This window comes from Curcuma longa, unplaced genomic scaffold, assembly GCF_044706935.1.
Source record: "Curcuma longa cultivar G26 ecotype Majalengka, Jawa Barat unplaced genomic scaffold, ITB_CL_G26_1.1 contig_11715, whole genome shotgun sequence".
In the NCBI taxonomy this organism is placed as follows: Eukaryota; Viridiplantae; Streptophyta; class Magnoliopsida; order Zingiberales; family Zingiberaceae; genus Curcuma; species Curcuma longa.
Genome location: NW_027428951.1, coordinates 16,816 through 34,067, shown reverse-complemented (window position 1 = coordinate 34,067; position 17,252 = coordinate 16,816). Strand labels below are relative to the sequence as shown.

At 40.2% G+C, this 17,252-nt stretch overlaps 1 protein-coding gene and 1 pseudogene across 1 annotated transcript in view; both read right to left on the bottom strand.

Moving 5' to 3' along the window:
* LOC141815892 (phospholipase D gamma 1-like) overlaps window positions 1-17,252 on the bottom strand; it is a gene marked incomplete at its 5' end in the record, with an annotated part of 50,822 nt that overhangs the window by 19,143 nt on the left and 14,427 nt on the right. The window contains 1 exon segment of the mRNA XM_074703762.1: window positions 16,401-16,549. Within this exon segment, the coding sequence (XP_074559863.1) occupies window positions 16,401-16,549 (149 nt within the window).
* On the bottom strand, window positions 13,670-14,663 carry LOC141815891 (uncharacterized; annotated as a pseudogene).

Genomic DNA, 17,252 nt, shown 5'->3' with positions numbered 1-17,252 from the left:
TGCATGATGTCGGCTATGAATTGAAAGTTGAAGAAGTAGACATTATCTGTGTGAATAAGGATGCAAGCTCGCATGGGTAAGAAAGCATAAACAATGAAAACATATCCATTGGTTGACATGTCGAGTGTCGGAAATAGATTTTGTAACCAATTAGTCAAATAGGAATATAAACGACTATTTCGCGAGTAGACCATCGTAAACCAAGTTCTCAAGTGAATGAAAAATTAATGCCCAAAAATATTTGAGTGGTGGAGAAAATCATGATATTACTACTAGTTTGGTCCAACTTGATTTAACAAGGGCATGAACTCATACACAAGCATGGTTCATGGACGCAGTAGCATGAACGCGTTAACTCAAGTATGTGTGGATGTTAGTTTGTAGAGGTTAAAATCAAGAGATTCCTAAGACGTGCGTTAATTGAATGGCAATATTAAATGACACTTATTTGCGTAATGCCAAATAACATGTGAGAATCATATTATTTATTCCGAGCAGAAACCTCACCATGATGACACAACGACAAGAATCTACTTCGGACCAAAGAGCAAGCATTGAAGCCTTCTCCTCACTTTATTCTCGTGACATGGCATGGTGGATCTGCGGAGAATAATATGCATCAGAGGACTCAGCAAGAGATACCCCGGTGAGGTCCCTCCGATGCCTAAGTCATCACGGAGCCCTAAATAGAAACAAAGAATGAATGATAAAAAACGGAGTAAAAGGAGATGACATGAGATAGGATGATACCATATGATTCTCTTGAGTCCTCCTCCCCCATTACTTTATATAGGGAGATAAATCCAAAGGACACTCCTCCTAGAGAGAAGCTAAAGGGATGCACCTCCCTAAAGGGTTCCCTTGTAACCACCATGTCCCTTCATATGGGTAACCTTCATTGTGTCCCTCAACATAGGAAGTCGGGAAGTTAGACCAATGGCAGGTCGACAACTAGGGTCGGCAGAAGCATAACCCACTAGGGCTTGGGATGTCATGGTGCTTGGGAACTCAGCATGGGCACTCGAGAGGTCCGCTCGTCTCGATCGATCGGGAAGTCGGGATGCGTGCTCAGGAGTCTCCCATTTGAGCATCACCTGTTGGTGCTCGGGGTACTCGGGCATCACTGCTGGTGTTGGGGGTACTCGGGTGTCACCAACTCGGATTGAGATCTTCACTGTGCTCAGGCAAGTGATCTACAGATCGATGGGTCAGCTCGACCGATCGACTCAACTCGACCGGTCAAAGACTGTTGACACACCACGTGAAGTCTATATTGACCAAGTCCTAGATCATGCCCACGGCTCCTCTGTTGATCGGGTCAAGGAATCTCCTATATGGACTCTTTGTTGACCAAGTCAATGGTCTGCCACATATACTAACGCATCACAAGCATCCCTCTCAAGTCTAGTTGAAAGAGGCAGGAGTCCAACTAACTAGACTGTTAGTGCAGAGGATTAGAGAAGTCCTCCATTGTTGATAGTAAATAAATGTTGAATATGACTTTGTTAGAAATTTAAGCACCGCTTGAACAGACATTCCCTATATGAGATATGATAAATCTTGGGCATGGTGACATCTGCTTTGGGGCAGGGAGAAGCTCTACTTTGAGACATCCCCTATCCAAGAAATGTTGATGGACGTCTGGACGTCCGAGACAGGGAGTTGCTTGAAAGACATCTTTTTGAGGGTTTGGATGCCTTGGTCCGAGACCAAGGGATTTAAGCACCGCTTGAACAGACATTCCCTATATGAGATAGAGTGATTAAGCATCTTGGTCCGAGACCAGGGATTGAAGCGCTGCTTAGATAGACATCCCCTGTCGAAGATAGAGTGATTAAGCGTCCTGGTATAAGACCAAGGGATTGAAGCTCTGCTTTGATAGACATCCCCTATCCAAGACAGAGTAATTAAGCATCTTGGTCTGAGACCAAGGGATTGAAGCATTGCTTGAAGGACGTCCTCTTTCCGAGATAGAGGGATTGGACACCTCAGTCTGAGGCCAAGAGAATTTTGCCGATTGACACCTGTCTGAGATAAGGGAAAATTTTTGAAGTACATGAAAATTTCTAAAGGCACTTCAAGGAGACAAATATTAAATTTATCATTTATGAATGAATGGAACTAATACTGCAAGGATTAGTAAATCAATAATATAAATGAGTTAAAGAAAATGTATTGCTTCTCTGTAGATGTGAAGATTGTATTTTCACTTCTTGCTTCATCAAGAAAATCGATAAAAATACCCAAAATATCATGGGCCATCATGAAAAATCATTTAATCTAGGAAATAGAACCAGTAGTAACCACATAGTTTGAACGAGTGAGAACCCTTTGTTGGCGAGTAGGTTCGTCAGTAACTTTAAGTGCCGAGTTTGTCAATGGCAAGAGAAACCTAATTAAGAGATCCAACAATGTTTGTGTCACACAAAATCAAAATATAGATACTCATCTTGAATGTGAGGCTCTTGAAAGTCGAGTACTCGTCAGAGGTTGGAGTTGGTTGTGTGTGTATGGCCGACGTCACAATCATGGGGACTGAGATAGAGAATGAGTTGATCAGGATGGAAGCTAGGCCGATAACAGCGGAGATGACAGAGGAGTCGAAGTAGATGGAGAGGAGGTTGAGCACAACACCGACTTGTAGGGACATGAGCTAGATGTAATGGATTTGGGGCATCATGTTGGAGAGCTACTGCGCGTCGACAGCCATGTAGTTGACGATCCTACCGATGCCATGGGATTGGCGGGTGGAGCAGGAGAGGTGAAGGCCCTTGCGGTAGAGGGAGGTGATGAGGGTGGAGCGAATTAACATACCCGTCTTCTGTAACCTCGTATGGAGAGGAGCCCTCGCCGAAGGTGAAGTCAACAAAGCATTGGATGAGGCTGGGGCCGACGTACATCACGAAGAGACAGACAATGGTGAGACTAGCAGTGAGAAGCAGGTGCAGCCAAAAGCATCAGAGAAGGGTGGTGCGAACCGGTTTGTCCAATTAGGTCGCACCGTCCAACCAATTCGACTTGAATAGTTGGTGCATACGCTCAGCCTGGTGCTCCGGTGGCAATGTCAGTACGTTGAAGAGGCTAAGAGCCGAGAAATACCCCTTGTTAATCAATGAGTTCATCCATGTCCACGTCAGCCGGGAGAGAAACGAGGCAATGGCGTAGGGTGTCACGTCGATATTCTACTTCTCTGCCGCTACTGTCAATCCCTCCAATACAACAACTATTCCTGCATCGACTCTTTAATCGGAGTACAGCAAGGATGTTTTAGGTAGTAGATATGGAAGGATGTTATTGATGATTAACTTTTCCTTCTAATTACCATGTCACTGTTATACCTCCTAAATTTTCCAATAAGATTATCATGCAAAATTATAGATGTCATTAAAAAAAAAGAAACTCTGATATTAGAATTTAGTCTTTGGCTCTTCAAAACTTCATCTCAACGTCTTCATTCATTTTCCCACAGACGACACCAAAATATTATAGGCAGAAACCTCACCACGATGACGCAATGGTAGGAATCTACTTCGGACCAAAGAGCAATAGCATTGAAGCCTTCTCCTCACTTTCAGAGGACTCACCAAGTGTTACCCTGGTGAGGTCCCTCCGATGCCTAAGTCATTACAGAGTCCTAAATAGAAAGAAAGAATGATAAAGAATGGAGTAAAAGGAGATGACATGAGATAGGATGATACCGTATGATCCTCTTGAGTCCTCCTCCCCCGTTATCTTATATAGGGAGAGAAGCTCAAAGGTCACACCTACTAGAGAGAAGCCCAAGGGATGCACCTCTTGGAGAGAAGCCCAAGGGGCGCACCTCCCTAAAGGGTTCCCTTGTAACCACCATGTCCCTTTATATTAACAACCGTCGTTGTGTCCCTTAGCATAGGAGGTCAGGAAGTCGACGAGAAGTTGGTAAGTCAGACCAACGGCAAGTCAGTAACTCAGGTTGGCAAGAGCATAACCCACTCAAGCTTGGGATGTCATGGTGCTCGGTAACTCGGCTTGGGCACTAGAGAGGTCAGCTCGGCTTGGTCGATCAGGAAGTCGGGATGCATGCTTGGGAGTGTCACATTCGAGCGTCACCTGCTGGTGCTCAGGGTACTCAAACGTCACCCACTCGGCTAAAGATCGTCACTGTGCTCAGGCGGCTGCTCGGTAGATCAACGGGTCAACTAAGCTAATAAGCTCGACTCGGTCGGTCAAAGACTGTTGACATACCACGTGGAGTCTATATTGACCGAGTCCTAAATCATGCCACACAGCTCCTCTATTGACCAGGTCAAGGGATCTCCTACATGGACTCTCTATTGATCAAGTCACGGGCCTACCACATGGATCCTTACCTCCACATCATTATTCAACATTGTCTAGATGAGTCCACTTTGGTTGAGAAGAGAGACAAGAAGAAAGATTTGTCTTCTCTCCTATTAATGAAAATATTTCATTCATATTACTCGTTCACACTTGTTTACCTCTCCATTAGTATATAAAGGACTCAACCCCCCCCCCCCCCCCCCCCCAAATCACTCAAATTTTAAGTCGTATGTTTTTCTCTTGAGTTCTCTCTTCCTCTCCTTTCTAAAGAGTTTCATGGCTTCAAAATTTTGCTAGGACCCAAAATTTAAAGTGCTCTTATTTCGAGTCATAGGTCATTGTATTTCAAGAGGCAGTTGCCAATAAACTGTAAGCACCTAGGTTGAACAATATCATCTTAAGGAAGGAAGGCTTGGCATCGTCTCAACCTTAATTCTCTTATCTAAAGGAAATTGATCGGAAAGCTTGTGTTGACATCCATAGAGATTATTTGACAACATTATTAAGTAAATGACCAACATTAGTAAATTGGTGATGGTGCTACCGGAAGGGATCCATCTATCTTGCAAAGGGGTGCATCTACAACCAAAAGAGGTGCCTTGATAGTAGAAAAGGTGTGTTGAGAATCTCAAGAAGACATGATCATTATCACCATACCAAAGTCCCACCAATTCGAACTATTGACTTGTTATGTTGTTGACTTGTTAACGAACTCACTTACCAAACCCAACATGTTGGACCAAACTCAATAGCTAAGAGAAACTCCAACACAACAATCTTGAGATGATATTTGCAATTATGTCTGTTAGTAACCCAAATGGTTGAGGGGGAGATCACGGAAACCCCAAGTGGTGTGTACCACAGTTTTGATATTTGGTGAAGTAAACTTTAGTTAGATTTTGCTGTGTTTCTAACATGTGTATCTAAATGTGTAGAGATTTAGGTAAACACACAAGGATAGCCCGATGACTCAAGATCCAATATAGTACATAGAAGGTGGTATGGGACACTTGAGAAATCAAAAAGGACAAGGAGTATCGGAGATAGCGAGACTTGAGGCAGAAGAAGCGAGCGAGCGAGAATGATTGCACATGAAGGGAATCAACGGGCTCAATGCATCCAAGGTACAAGAAGCTTGGCGGAAGAGTATGCCGGTGGAGCAAGGACACACGGGGAGTGAACCGAAAGGATTTTGTGCATCCGAGAGACAAGAAGTCATGCAGAAGTCTGCATAAGGTAAGCTAGTGAGCTGAGTTGAATGAACTGTACTTAGGATGAGGGTCGAGACCTAGGAAGACTCAGTCGTAGTGGACTTGAGTTAGCAAGCTCAAATGACCAGAACATGATTTCGGTCTACTAAATCGTTCAGTTGATCGAATAACAGGTTCAGTAGGTTGATGCATAGTATTTTATCCTTTTCATTGTCTGAAATGGCGGGATCAGGCGACCTCTTCGAATCAAACAATCAAAAATTGGGATCAAATGATTGGAAAGCCACATAGAACGTGATCAACGTGGAGATCCGATTTAACTGGGATTAGAAAAGGTTTGCTCAACTGGAAAAGTCGATACGTCAGTAGAAGCAAGGAGCGATGAATTGTTCATAGATAAGGCCGGAAGCCAAGTCAACATTTTTTGATCGATCAAATAGGATTTTTTGGTCCATCGAACATGCCATGTTAGCACTTTGACCAGATCAAGACAGAGGCTACAAAAGGAGACCAATAGCTCGAGATTAAACAATGATACTTTAAATACATATATTAATTGTTGTTTACTTTATTGGAAAAGGTCTCTTCTTATTATCATATCGCTCCAACATTGTATAAGAGGTTTCTCCGCCTTCAACCTTTTACCAAAGAGAAGAAAGATAGTGGACAACGTTCTGTGCATAAGCTTTGAATGTAACAACTTGGGAATTATGATTCGAGTAAAATTCTGTGTCCTTTCTTTGTATGTTTTATTTAATTCTTCTGATATGTGTGTGTGGCCTTGCTAAGTAATTAGCAAGAGATAGAAAAGTTTTTGATGGAAGGTACACTATTCACCTCCTCGTCCTCTAGCGATTTCGTGCTTCCGCATTCACACCATCAATGTCATCCTACTCCCACTAGAGAGAAATCGAAGAAAGTCTCTAGACTTCAAGTAGTAGCACCCAAGGATGTTGTTTATTTAGAAGAAAATGTACCACATGAGGTTACAATTAGAAGATGCCCTTGGCATCTAAAGATAAGCCTCAAGTAAAGGGTGAATTGATCGCATAGAAAAATAGAGTTTGTCTATGTAAGAACCATGCCTTCGAAGGGCTAGAGAATAAACTATACAATGAATATAGTGTAATCATAATATCCAAGGCTTTTAGGTGAGTGTTAGACAAATTATGAAGTGGAGGATGGCAACTTATAAAGTATCCAAAAAAGTGGGCCAATGGAAGGCTTCAGACAGAAGCTCCTACCCACTTAAGCCTCAAGACGAGATCTATGTGAAGGTTAAAATGGATGCTTGGTGAGTTAGGATTGTATCACACATGTTGCAATTAACCAAGAATCGAGTCTCACCCCTATTACATCGAAACTAAAAAGGTTTCCTACTTGCAACTCTTCAACCGCAACTAAAGGATACGTCCTTGGCTTTGGATTAAATGGGCCATCATGTAACTTTGGCTCCACGCTTAACAGGCAATGGACTCACTTTGGTTTACATGTTCGACATGTGATAAAATCCTTTCTAGTCTCATGATAAATGGTGATTGGACGTGGCCCTAGTCCACATATCAAGATATTTCCTTGGCACAAACAATACTAGTCGATCAGACGTGACCCTATTTGATCGAACAATTAAGAATGGCTTTCAAGAACAAAAGGCACCCTGGTCAACACTCTAATGGAATGACTACAACTTTGGCTTGGCACGATGTGAAGACCAAGAGATGTGAGCGTCATCCACCTCTTGTCAATACTCTAATTAGGTCGCCATAGCTTTGGCTAGGCACAAATCTAGAGATTAAAAAATACATGCTTCTTGAGTCGAGTGTCTCTCAAAGAATAAATGCACCCTTAGTCAACACTCTGATTAGACACTATAGCTTTGGTTTAATGAAATTAGAAGACAAAGGATGCATGAGCATATCTTGAGAAGAAGTGGAATCTAGGTCAACACTTGGATTGGAACACTATAGATTTGGCTCACTGAAATTGAAAGACCAAGGATGCATGAGTGTTTCTAGAGAATAAGTGTAATCCTAATCAACACTCTGATCGGATGACTGTAGTTTTCGCTAGATGAAATCGAAAGACTAAGGGATGCATGAACAAGCACAATCCCAGTCAACACTCTAATTAAATGATTGTAGCTTTGGCTCAGTGAAATCAAGCAATTCCAAATGCAATCTTGGACAACACACTTTAGTTTGGAGCTATTAAAAGGTCAAATGAGGATGAGTAGTTCTAAACTAAAATGTGACTTTGTCCCATACAAGGGAAACTTTACCAAAGGTATCCAAACCTTATTGTCTTGCCATCTCTAAGGAACCCTTCATCGACAACTATATGAGATATAGAGACTTGCTGAGAAGCAAGATCAAGGCCCTTGAAGTGTTTAAAACACTAGAAATACAATAACAACCAAGCCTTATCCTACTAGTAGGGTCTACTAAAATACTAGAAATGTGGTTGGAAAAATCAACCACAACAAAATCATGTATAGTGATCAAGTAAGAGAATGCAAGGTATTAGTTGAGAAATGTTTCCTTAAAACAAGCTACATTCATGAATTGACTATATTCAACTTACCTCAATCCAACGATATTGCAGAATTTGAGAATCGCATATCAAGAAGATGATAAATGATATATTGATAAGTTCGAGATAATCCCTAAACTTGTGGGGGAAGTTACCCTCTTGGCAAACCACCAGCCCCTTTGAAATAGAGATGAAACTCTCTATAAGTCATAGAAAGGTCATACACCATCCTACAAAACCAGTAAATGTGAGGTGTTTAGCTAAGGTTTTAAGTGCCTAAATTGGGGTTGGAAGAGTTGATTGCATATTCAATAGATATGCATCAATATGTACCAATAATTATAATATACTATGGTAGCCAAGAAGCTAGGAGAAGGGCACAACTATGAAATGGTAAGTTTTGATATGTTTGTCAAACACTTAATAGCATTTAAGTAGTAGATCTTTAATGGGAATTTTCATCGGATATAGAGAATCGTATGGATCCACTAACTAAAAAAAGGTCCTACTAAGACATGAAGTATAATGCATATTTAGGGGAAGGGGTAAAAAACCCAACATATGAAGAATTGGTAACACGACCATGGTGACTAGAGATCCCAAGATCATGATTCAAAAAAGAACACTAAGTTACACGATTCAAGGCACGTAGGAGTAATTACTTCAACCCATTTCCGGGGATAAATGGTGCAACCTACAAATGGGTAAAGGATGAGTAAGAAGCTTTTAATCATTATTATATTATGTCATAGAGGGTACAATGGAGTATTGCAAGATACTCTTGATAAGAGATCACCTATATTAGTGTTAAGTGACGAAAGCTAATTATAAGCACTTAGGAATTCCCAAGCGTTGTCCATGGCAAAAACAAATACTACAAAGAATCAGTAGAAGCCTAGAGGGCTATTGTATGGGTATGATTGTCTTGGTTTACATCAACAGTTGAACAATTCAAGATATACTTCATTATGCAGCAAGTAAATCCAATTATATTCCACTATAAAATATTCAAAACTATAAGCTATTCTCCATATGCAATAGTCTTGTAAATAGAATTTTTATTTGAGATATGTTGAAACTTAATACATAATTTTCATTCATGCGTACAATGGATCCTTTCCCCGGACCCCGCATGGCGGGAGCTTCGTGCACCAGACTGCCCTTTTATACTTTGAAACTTAATACATAATTTTCATTCATGCGTGGGATTGTTGGAAATTAATTTTTGAAATCGATTGATCAAATAAGGGCATGGACAACTATTTTATGAGTAGACTATTGTAAACTAATTCTTGGGTGAATAAGAAATTAATGTCCAAAATTATTAGAGTGATGGAGGAAATTGTGATATTATCAATTTGGTGTAGCTTGATCAGATGCGGACATAAGCTCATACACGAGCATAGTTTATGGATGTGGATGCATAAATGCTAACTTGAGTATGCATGAATGTTACCTTGTATAGGACTAAAATCAAGGAATTCCTATTATGTGCCTTAATTATGCATGAAAGAATGATAGTACTGATTAACACTCACAGATGTCAAAGGGCATGTGGGAATCATATTGTCCGACAATGTCCAAACGAATGCTCCTTGGTTGAGAAGAAAGAAGAAAGATTTTATCTTATCTCCCATTAATGGAAACATTATATTCAGATTATATGTTCACACTTGTTTACACTACCTCTCCATCACTATATAACGGCCTCAAGACTCTCTTCTCAAATCACTTAATTCTCAAGTTGTGAGTTCTCTATAGTTATTTCTCTCTCTCCAAATTTGGAGTGCTCTTATTTCGAGTCTTAAATCATTATATCCTAAGATGTGATTGCTAATAAACCTTAAGCACTTGGACAAGCTAATATCATCTTAAAGAAAGAAGGTTTGTCTTTGCCTCGACCTTAATTCTCTTATCTGAAGGATAAGCTAACCCAAAAGGGTGTGTCGACATCCATAAAGATGTTTTCACAACCGACATTAGTAAATCAGTAACAAAGCTACCAAAAGGGATGCGTCTACCACCTGAAAGGGGTGCCTCAATAGTCGAAGGGGTGTATCGAGAATCTAAAGAAGACATTATCCATGTCACTATACCCAAGTCCCACATCAAGTTATTGACTTGTCGTAGAGTTGACTAAACAGACCCAACTTGTTGAACTAATCTTAATAATTGAGGGAAGCCCCAACACGACAGTGAGTATCAAAAGATAGCATAAAATGAATATTTAGCAGATCAATTAATAAAACTGTTATAAGAAAATTTGGTAATCGACAATAAAATCACAAATATCAAATTTCTCACCAATGATCTACATAAGAAAAATACCTAGGTTAAAGTATTCAATCTCAATTTAACAGTCAATTTATAGGTGAAATGCAAATGGGAAATTAATTTAGTTGTCAAACATTTTCTATATGAAACATGATTCAAAAAATTATCCTTGATAGACATTATGGACTTAGGTAATGCATGCAATCTAATAATTTTCTTAAAAAGAAATTGATAATTGTTGAAACTATATTCACTGAAAGAAAACAGGTACAAGGCTTATATAACCAGCATAACCCTAAGAACACAAGAGGAAAAGACTTATCTACCCCTGCTTCTCACAACACTCCTCCTCAAATTGAACATATACATCAAACATGTTCAACTTGCTAAGAACAGAATTAAACATAGCTTGGGGTATAGCCTTCGTAAACATATCAGCAAGTTGGTCCTCTGATTTGACATAAGGCAAGTATAGCTCTCCAGAATCAAGTCTCTCCCGAATAAAGTGGCGATCAATCTCGATGTGTTTAGTCCGGTCATGTTGTACTGGATTATTTGCAATAATGATTGCAGCCTTGTTGTCACAATATAGTCTAAGGGGTAATTCTACCTTTAATTCCATGTCTTCCAACAAAAAACACAACCACAACATTTTTGCAAAACCATGTGTCATGGCTCGATATTCTGCTTCAGCACTGGACCGTGCACAAACATTTTGTTTCTTACTTCTCCAAGTTACCAGGTTTCCTCCCAAAAAAGTGCAATAGCCAGAAGTGGACCTTCTATCATCTCGAGAACCAGCCCAATCTGCATCAGAATAACATTCCACTTTCAGATTACCACCTCCTTTGAATAGCAAGCCTTTTCCGGGACATGACTTCAAGTACCTTAAAATCCTGTCAACAACCTTCATATGGACAGTTTTAGGAGCATGCATGTACTGGCTCACCACACTAACAGCATAGGTGATGTCAGGCCTAGTCATAGACAAATATAGTAATTTTTCAACCAACCTTTGATACGTTCCCTTTTCTAGACTTGTAAGATCTTCCCCATTAGAACTAGTAAGATCATGATTTACTTCTATAGGAGTAGATGTTGGTCGACAACCCAACTTTCCTGTCTCCTTGAGTAAATCTAACACATACTTTCTCTGACATATATAAATTCCTTCTTAAGACCGAGCAACTTCAATACCAAGGAAGTACCTCAATAGTCCAAGATCTTTAATTTCAAATTCTGATGTTAACTTGGACTTAAGAGCCTGGATTTTAGCTTCGTCATCACCTGTAACTATCATATCATCAACATAAACCAAGAGAATGATAGTTCTGCTCTCTTTCTTTTTAACAAAAAGTGTATTATCAACATTTCCTTGTTTAAAGCCAAACAATATCATGGCTTTGCAAAACCTATCAAACCATGCTCTGGGAGATTGTTTAAGCTCATACAAAGCTTTTCTTAGCTTGCAAACTTTTCCTTTTGTTTCAATTCCAGGAGATGGCAACATGTAGACTTCTTCATAAAGGTCACCATTCAAAAAGGCATTTTTAACATCTAGCTGAAATAGAGGCCAATCATATTGAGCAGCAAGAGAAAGAATTACTCTGACCGAATTCAGTTTTGCAACTGGAGCGAAAGTCTCTAAGTAATCCACCCCATATGTTTGAGTGAATCCCTTGGCAACAAGTCTGGCTTTATATCTGACCACTTCACCCTCTGAATTATACTTGATAGCATAGACCCATTTAGAACCAACCAAGTTCTTCCCCTTTGGAGGATCAACTAATTCCCAAGTATCATTCCTGTTAAGAGCCTCTATCTCTTCATTCATTGCTTCCAGCCACCTAGAATCCCTTACAACTTCATAATAAGAAGAAGGTATAGCATGGTTTGATAACTGTGAAACAAAGGCATGATATGAAGAAGACAAACGAGAGTAAGAAACGTGATTGGAGATAGGATGTTGAGTACATGACCTGACCCCCTTCCTAACAGCAACCGGAAGGTTCAGCTCATTCATATTTAATGACTGCTCCAAGGAATCAGGAGCCAGAGCATCTGATTCAGCTAGCCGGTCAGTAGTAGGTCCTTGCTTATGTCTTCGTCGCTTGTAAGTGATAATTTCTTGTGAAGACTGCGAGCCCAGTGATGGAGCATCTTTTCTATTTTCCATGGCATCCAGTGGAATAGGAGATGGGACCACTTGAGGTACATAAGGAGACACAGAAGAGGTAATATTCTCCCCCTGAGGACGAGACTGAAGAGAATAATAGGACTCGGACTCAAAAAAGATAACATCCTTCAAGACATATCTCGTCCTAGTAATAGGATCAAAGCACTTGTAGCCTTTCTGGCAAGTGGAATATCCTAGGAAAACTCCCCGTATAGAACGAGGATCAAGTTTGGAGGACTTGGGACCAAGAACATGAATAAAACAGAGAGAGCCAAAAACTCGAGGTGTAAGGGAGAACAACGTGGTGCCAGGACGAAGAATAGTGAGAGGGCACCGGTACCCGAGACCTTTGGATGACAATCTATTGATGATATAGGCAGCGGCAAGGACAGTATCAACCCAGAAATATTTGGGTAAGTGGCGTTGAAATAATAGTGCACGGGCTGTTTCAAGGATATGACGATTCTTTCTTTCAGCCACTCCATTCTGTTGTGGTGTGTAGGGACAGGATGACTCATGAAGAATTCCTAAATCCTCAAGGAAAGTATTTAGAGACTGAGCAAAGTACTCACGGGCATTATCAGAACGTAAAGTCTTTACTTTTGTATGAAATTGAGTTTCTACCATTCGACAATAAGTTTGAATGAGTCGAGGAACTTCTTCCCTTCTTTTCATCAAATAAAGTCATGTACAGTGGGTGTAATCATCAATAAAAGAGAGAAAATATCGATAGTCATCCAAAGAAGTCACAGGAGAGGGCCCCCACACATCAGAATGAACAAGATCAAATGGAGAAGAACTTTTCTTTATGGACTCAGAAAATTGAGTTCTACAATGTTTTGATAACTGACAGACTTCACACGGAAGTGACTCAAAAGAAACTGAAGAGAAAAGACTAGGAAATAAGACTTTCAAAGACCTAAAAGATAAATGTCCCAACCGGGAATGTCATAAGAGGATTTCTTGATGTTTATTCTCCAAACACTGTGCTGTAGACTTCAGAGCAGATGTTGTTCCAAGCTGATAGTAATAAAGACCTCCTACTTCACGGCCAGTCCCAATCGTTTGCTTGGTCTCGAGATCCTGGAAGACACAATGATCGGGAAAAAAGGTTACTGAGCAGTGAAGTTGTTTTGTAATGCTGCTAACAGAAAGTAAATTAAGAGAAATAGAAGGGACATGAAGGGCAGAGGATAGGATAAAATGATCTGCCAGTTGTATGGAACCTTTGCCAGCAACAGTGGCTTTGGTTCCATTTGCAATGGTCACTTTATCTTGCCCAGAGGACAAAGAGTAGGAAATGAAGGAGTTAGCAACGTTTGTCATATGATCCGTAGCTCCTGAGTCAATGACCCAGGGGCTATAAGAGCTTGAACCAGCAACACTCAATCCCAAGCCACGGATACCTGTGTGCGCTTGAGATGGAGTGGTAGAGGCAGAAGATGAAGCCTGAAGCCGCGAGAGAAGGTGCTGAAGGTTGGCAATGTCAGTAGAGGACAACCCAACAGGAGAAGACACAGAGGAACCAGCAGTCTCCTCCTCCACTAATTTCTTGACAGCAACATTCCCACGACTAGGGGCCTTCTTGTCACCGTGTTTGAATTTGTCAGGTTTCTTCTCCGGATATTTCTCCCAACAAAAATCTGAATCATGATTAGTCCTCTTGCAGTGCCGACAAAATTTATCACCTTTTCCTTTAGTTCCCCTAGGCTTGGACTTGTTTGCAGAACTGACAAGAGCAGAAGTCTCCCAATTGGAGTGCTGGTAGCAGAAATACCCTTGTTGCTCATGGTCCTTTTCCTGCCCTCCTCACTGAGAACTTTGTAGTAAACTTGTTCTAGAGAGGGAGTAGGATCAAGACTAAGAATTTGTCCTTTTAAACTCTCAAACTCTGCATTAAGCCCATCTAGAAACTTAATAATTCTGTCCTTCTCCAGAAGCTTTAGATATCTCTGGTGATCATCAGTGGAAATCCAATTCTCCATCCTGTAATAGTCAAACTCATCCCACAGCCCCTTCAGAGCAGCAAAATAATTGGTGACAGACATAGAGCCTTGGTCAAGTTTAAAGATTTGACTACTTAGCTGATAAGTACGCAGCATGTCATGCTTGCGTCCGTACATTTGCTCCAGTGTCTTCCACATGTCAAAAGTTGTTTTGTTATGAAGAATGACCTGTTTGATGCCAGAACTGACGGAATTGAGTATCCAAGTCATCAACTGAATATTGTCACGCCTCCAAATACGAAAGTTTGGGTCCTTTTCATCTGGTTTCACTTTAGTACCATGAAGAACATCAAGTTTATCATGACCTTCAACATAAAGTTCAACAGCAACTGCCCAAGATGCATAATTTGTCTCTGTCAATTTCTCCGAGGTTATCTGAAGACCGGATCCTCCAGTTCCTGGCATTGTGAAAAACGGTTGTACCTGTCCAGAAGAAGCCATAGGATCTGCAGAAATACCAGAAGTTTCTCCAGAGGTGTCCGCCATAAAACAAGGTTGTGGCTACAAAGTTGCAATCCTCGATCTGAGCTGCTAGAAAAAAAAGGGGGGAGAGAGGGTTGCCACTGCTGGTCGACGAAGGAGAAGACTCACACTGATGCTCAGGCGGCGAAAGAGAACTTAGGGTTTTCCGCTCGGCCGCACACACCAGCAACAGATAAAGATGGTGTAGTTGTTGCTCTAGAGGATGAGGGCAAGAGCAAGCCCCTACTCAGACTAGAAAGAGAAGGAAGGAGGTGGTTTTCTTCTCCTTTGTTCCTGTGAGTAAGAGAGCAGAGGGTCGCAGGGGATTTCGGACGGACGGACGGCTACAGGAAGGTGCAGCGGCGCGCGAGGTGCTGCAGCGGACGAGAGAGTGAGAGAGATCGGGGGAGAAAGGGAGAAAAGAAGGGAAGTCGGCTTCGGATCGAAAGAAGAGGGTGGCTGTGGATGACGGCGTGGCAAAGGAAAGGAAAAATTAGGGTTTTGGAAAACTTTGCTCTGATACCATGTTGAAACTATATTCACTGAAAGAAAACAAGTACAAGGCTTATATAACCAGCATAACCCTAAGAGCACAAGAGGAAAAGACCTATCTACCCCTGCTTCTCACAACAATAATGAACGATGCATCTTTCGTTTTGCTTTTTTAAAACCAATGTCATTTTGGTGAGCATGTTTGCCACCATCAAAATGGAAAGCGTGACCTTGACAAATCCTATACAATTCTAAAGCAAAGTATCAAATTTCATTAGCGTTCATAGGAATGAGATGGTGGTGTGTGAAGACTAACACTTTGCTTGGTGGCATTGGTCATTTGACATGTGCAACACTGGAGATGCAATCTGTGAGCAAATTTGATGTTGAAGTTGAGCATATAAATTATGGATTTGGATCAATTTGTGTAATTTTACATGAAACTCTAATCCACTATCTTCTCTCTCTCTCTCTCTCTGACAATTTGGCATAATGGGTTCCTTCAGTTTTCTTCTCAAAAGAGGATTGCAATACAACTCTATGATGATTAGAGGCTAACAACAAATAAGATAGACATGATAGTTGGCTTACCAAGGGAAAGTTGGTGAGATTAGAGTGACAAGGACAACTGGGGGTTTAAACAATAAGGGAGGAAGTTGATGGATAAAGACTAAATAGGACCAGTATACGAAAGGACAAATTTCTGCTCTTATACCACTTCACACAATACAAAATAATTTAGGCCTCAATAATTTCATGAATGATTGTACGCCTCAATCAAAAATCCTACAAGAGAAACAAGTAGATACCAGAATACACTTGAATAATTAATTGAATCTTGCTCTATAAACAAAAAAGTTAAGGTTCGTACAATCCAAGAACACAGAGTAGGAAACTATGCAACTATCACTTGGTATTAAAAGAGATAACCTGCCAGAATAGAATCCTTTGTGTAGGAGCACCAGTTGGATTACCCTCCGGCCACATGGGAATAACAATATATGCAGTAAACCTCTCATTTGCTCTTATTTTACTAGCAATTTTAAAAGCAATCTCAATGGGTATAAGATTATTCGCACCTACAAGAAGAAAATAACCATTTTTGAAATTGTAAGACAAACAAATCAAAAAGATAATGCAAGTAGGGTCAATCTGTTTAAGAATATTCAACTAATATCTTTTTTTAACAAAACAAATATTCAACTAATGTCATTACAAGAAAAAAAGGAACATGCTATTCCACTATTTCTATTATTAGAATAAGTAGATAAGTCATGATAAACACTAATTCTTCTAAGATTTAGCACAAGACAAAATATACAAATTAAATTATTTTTTCAAAAATTAAATAGAAACTATTGCATCCAGAATTCAACCTGGTCTTGTAGATGGATTGGTAAAACTCAACTTATATATAATCATGTTATTAAATCAGTTTGGAAAATGTGATGTTGCATGTATCTAAGGATACTAGAGCCAAAGACATTAAATTAAAACATCAAATTTCAAAATTGATATTTGTTCATAGAGAAATCAAAACAAACGTATAGAAAACCCTAAATGTAAATGAGTCTTAGAACATATAGAGAAATTCTAAGGTCATCTACTCGTAGTTACAGAGATGAATCAAATCCTTGTCCTACCCTCTGAGTTGTAAGGTGCAGAAAATATGCCAGCTTCATGATGAAGCTTGTTTGTTTATCTTATCAAGCTTGTCTATCAAAAAGCTTTTCAAGTTTGAGCCAAGTTCGAAGTTTATAGAGCTCAACTAATTTCGTAGTT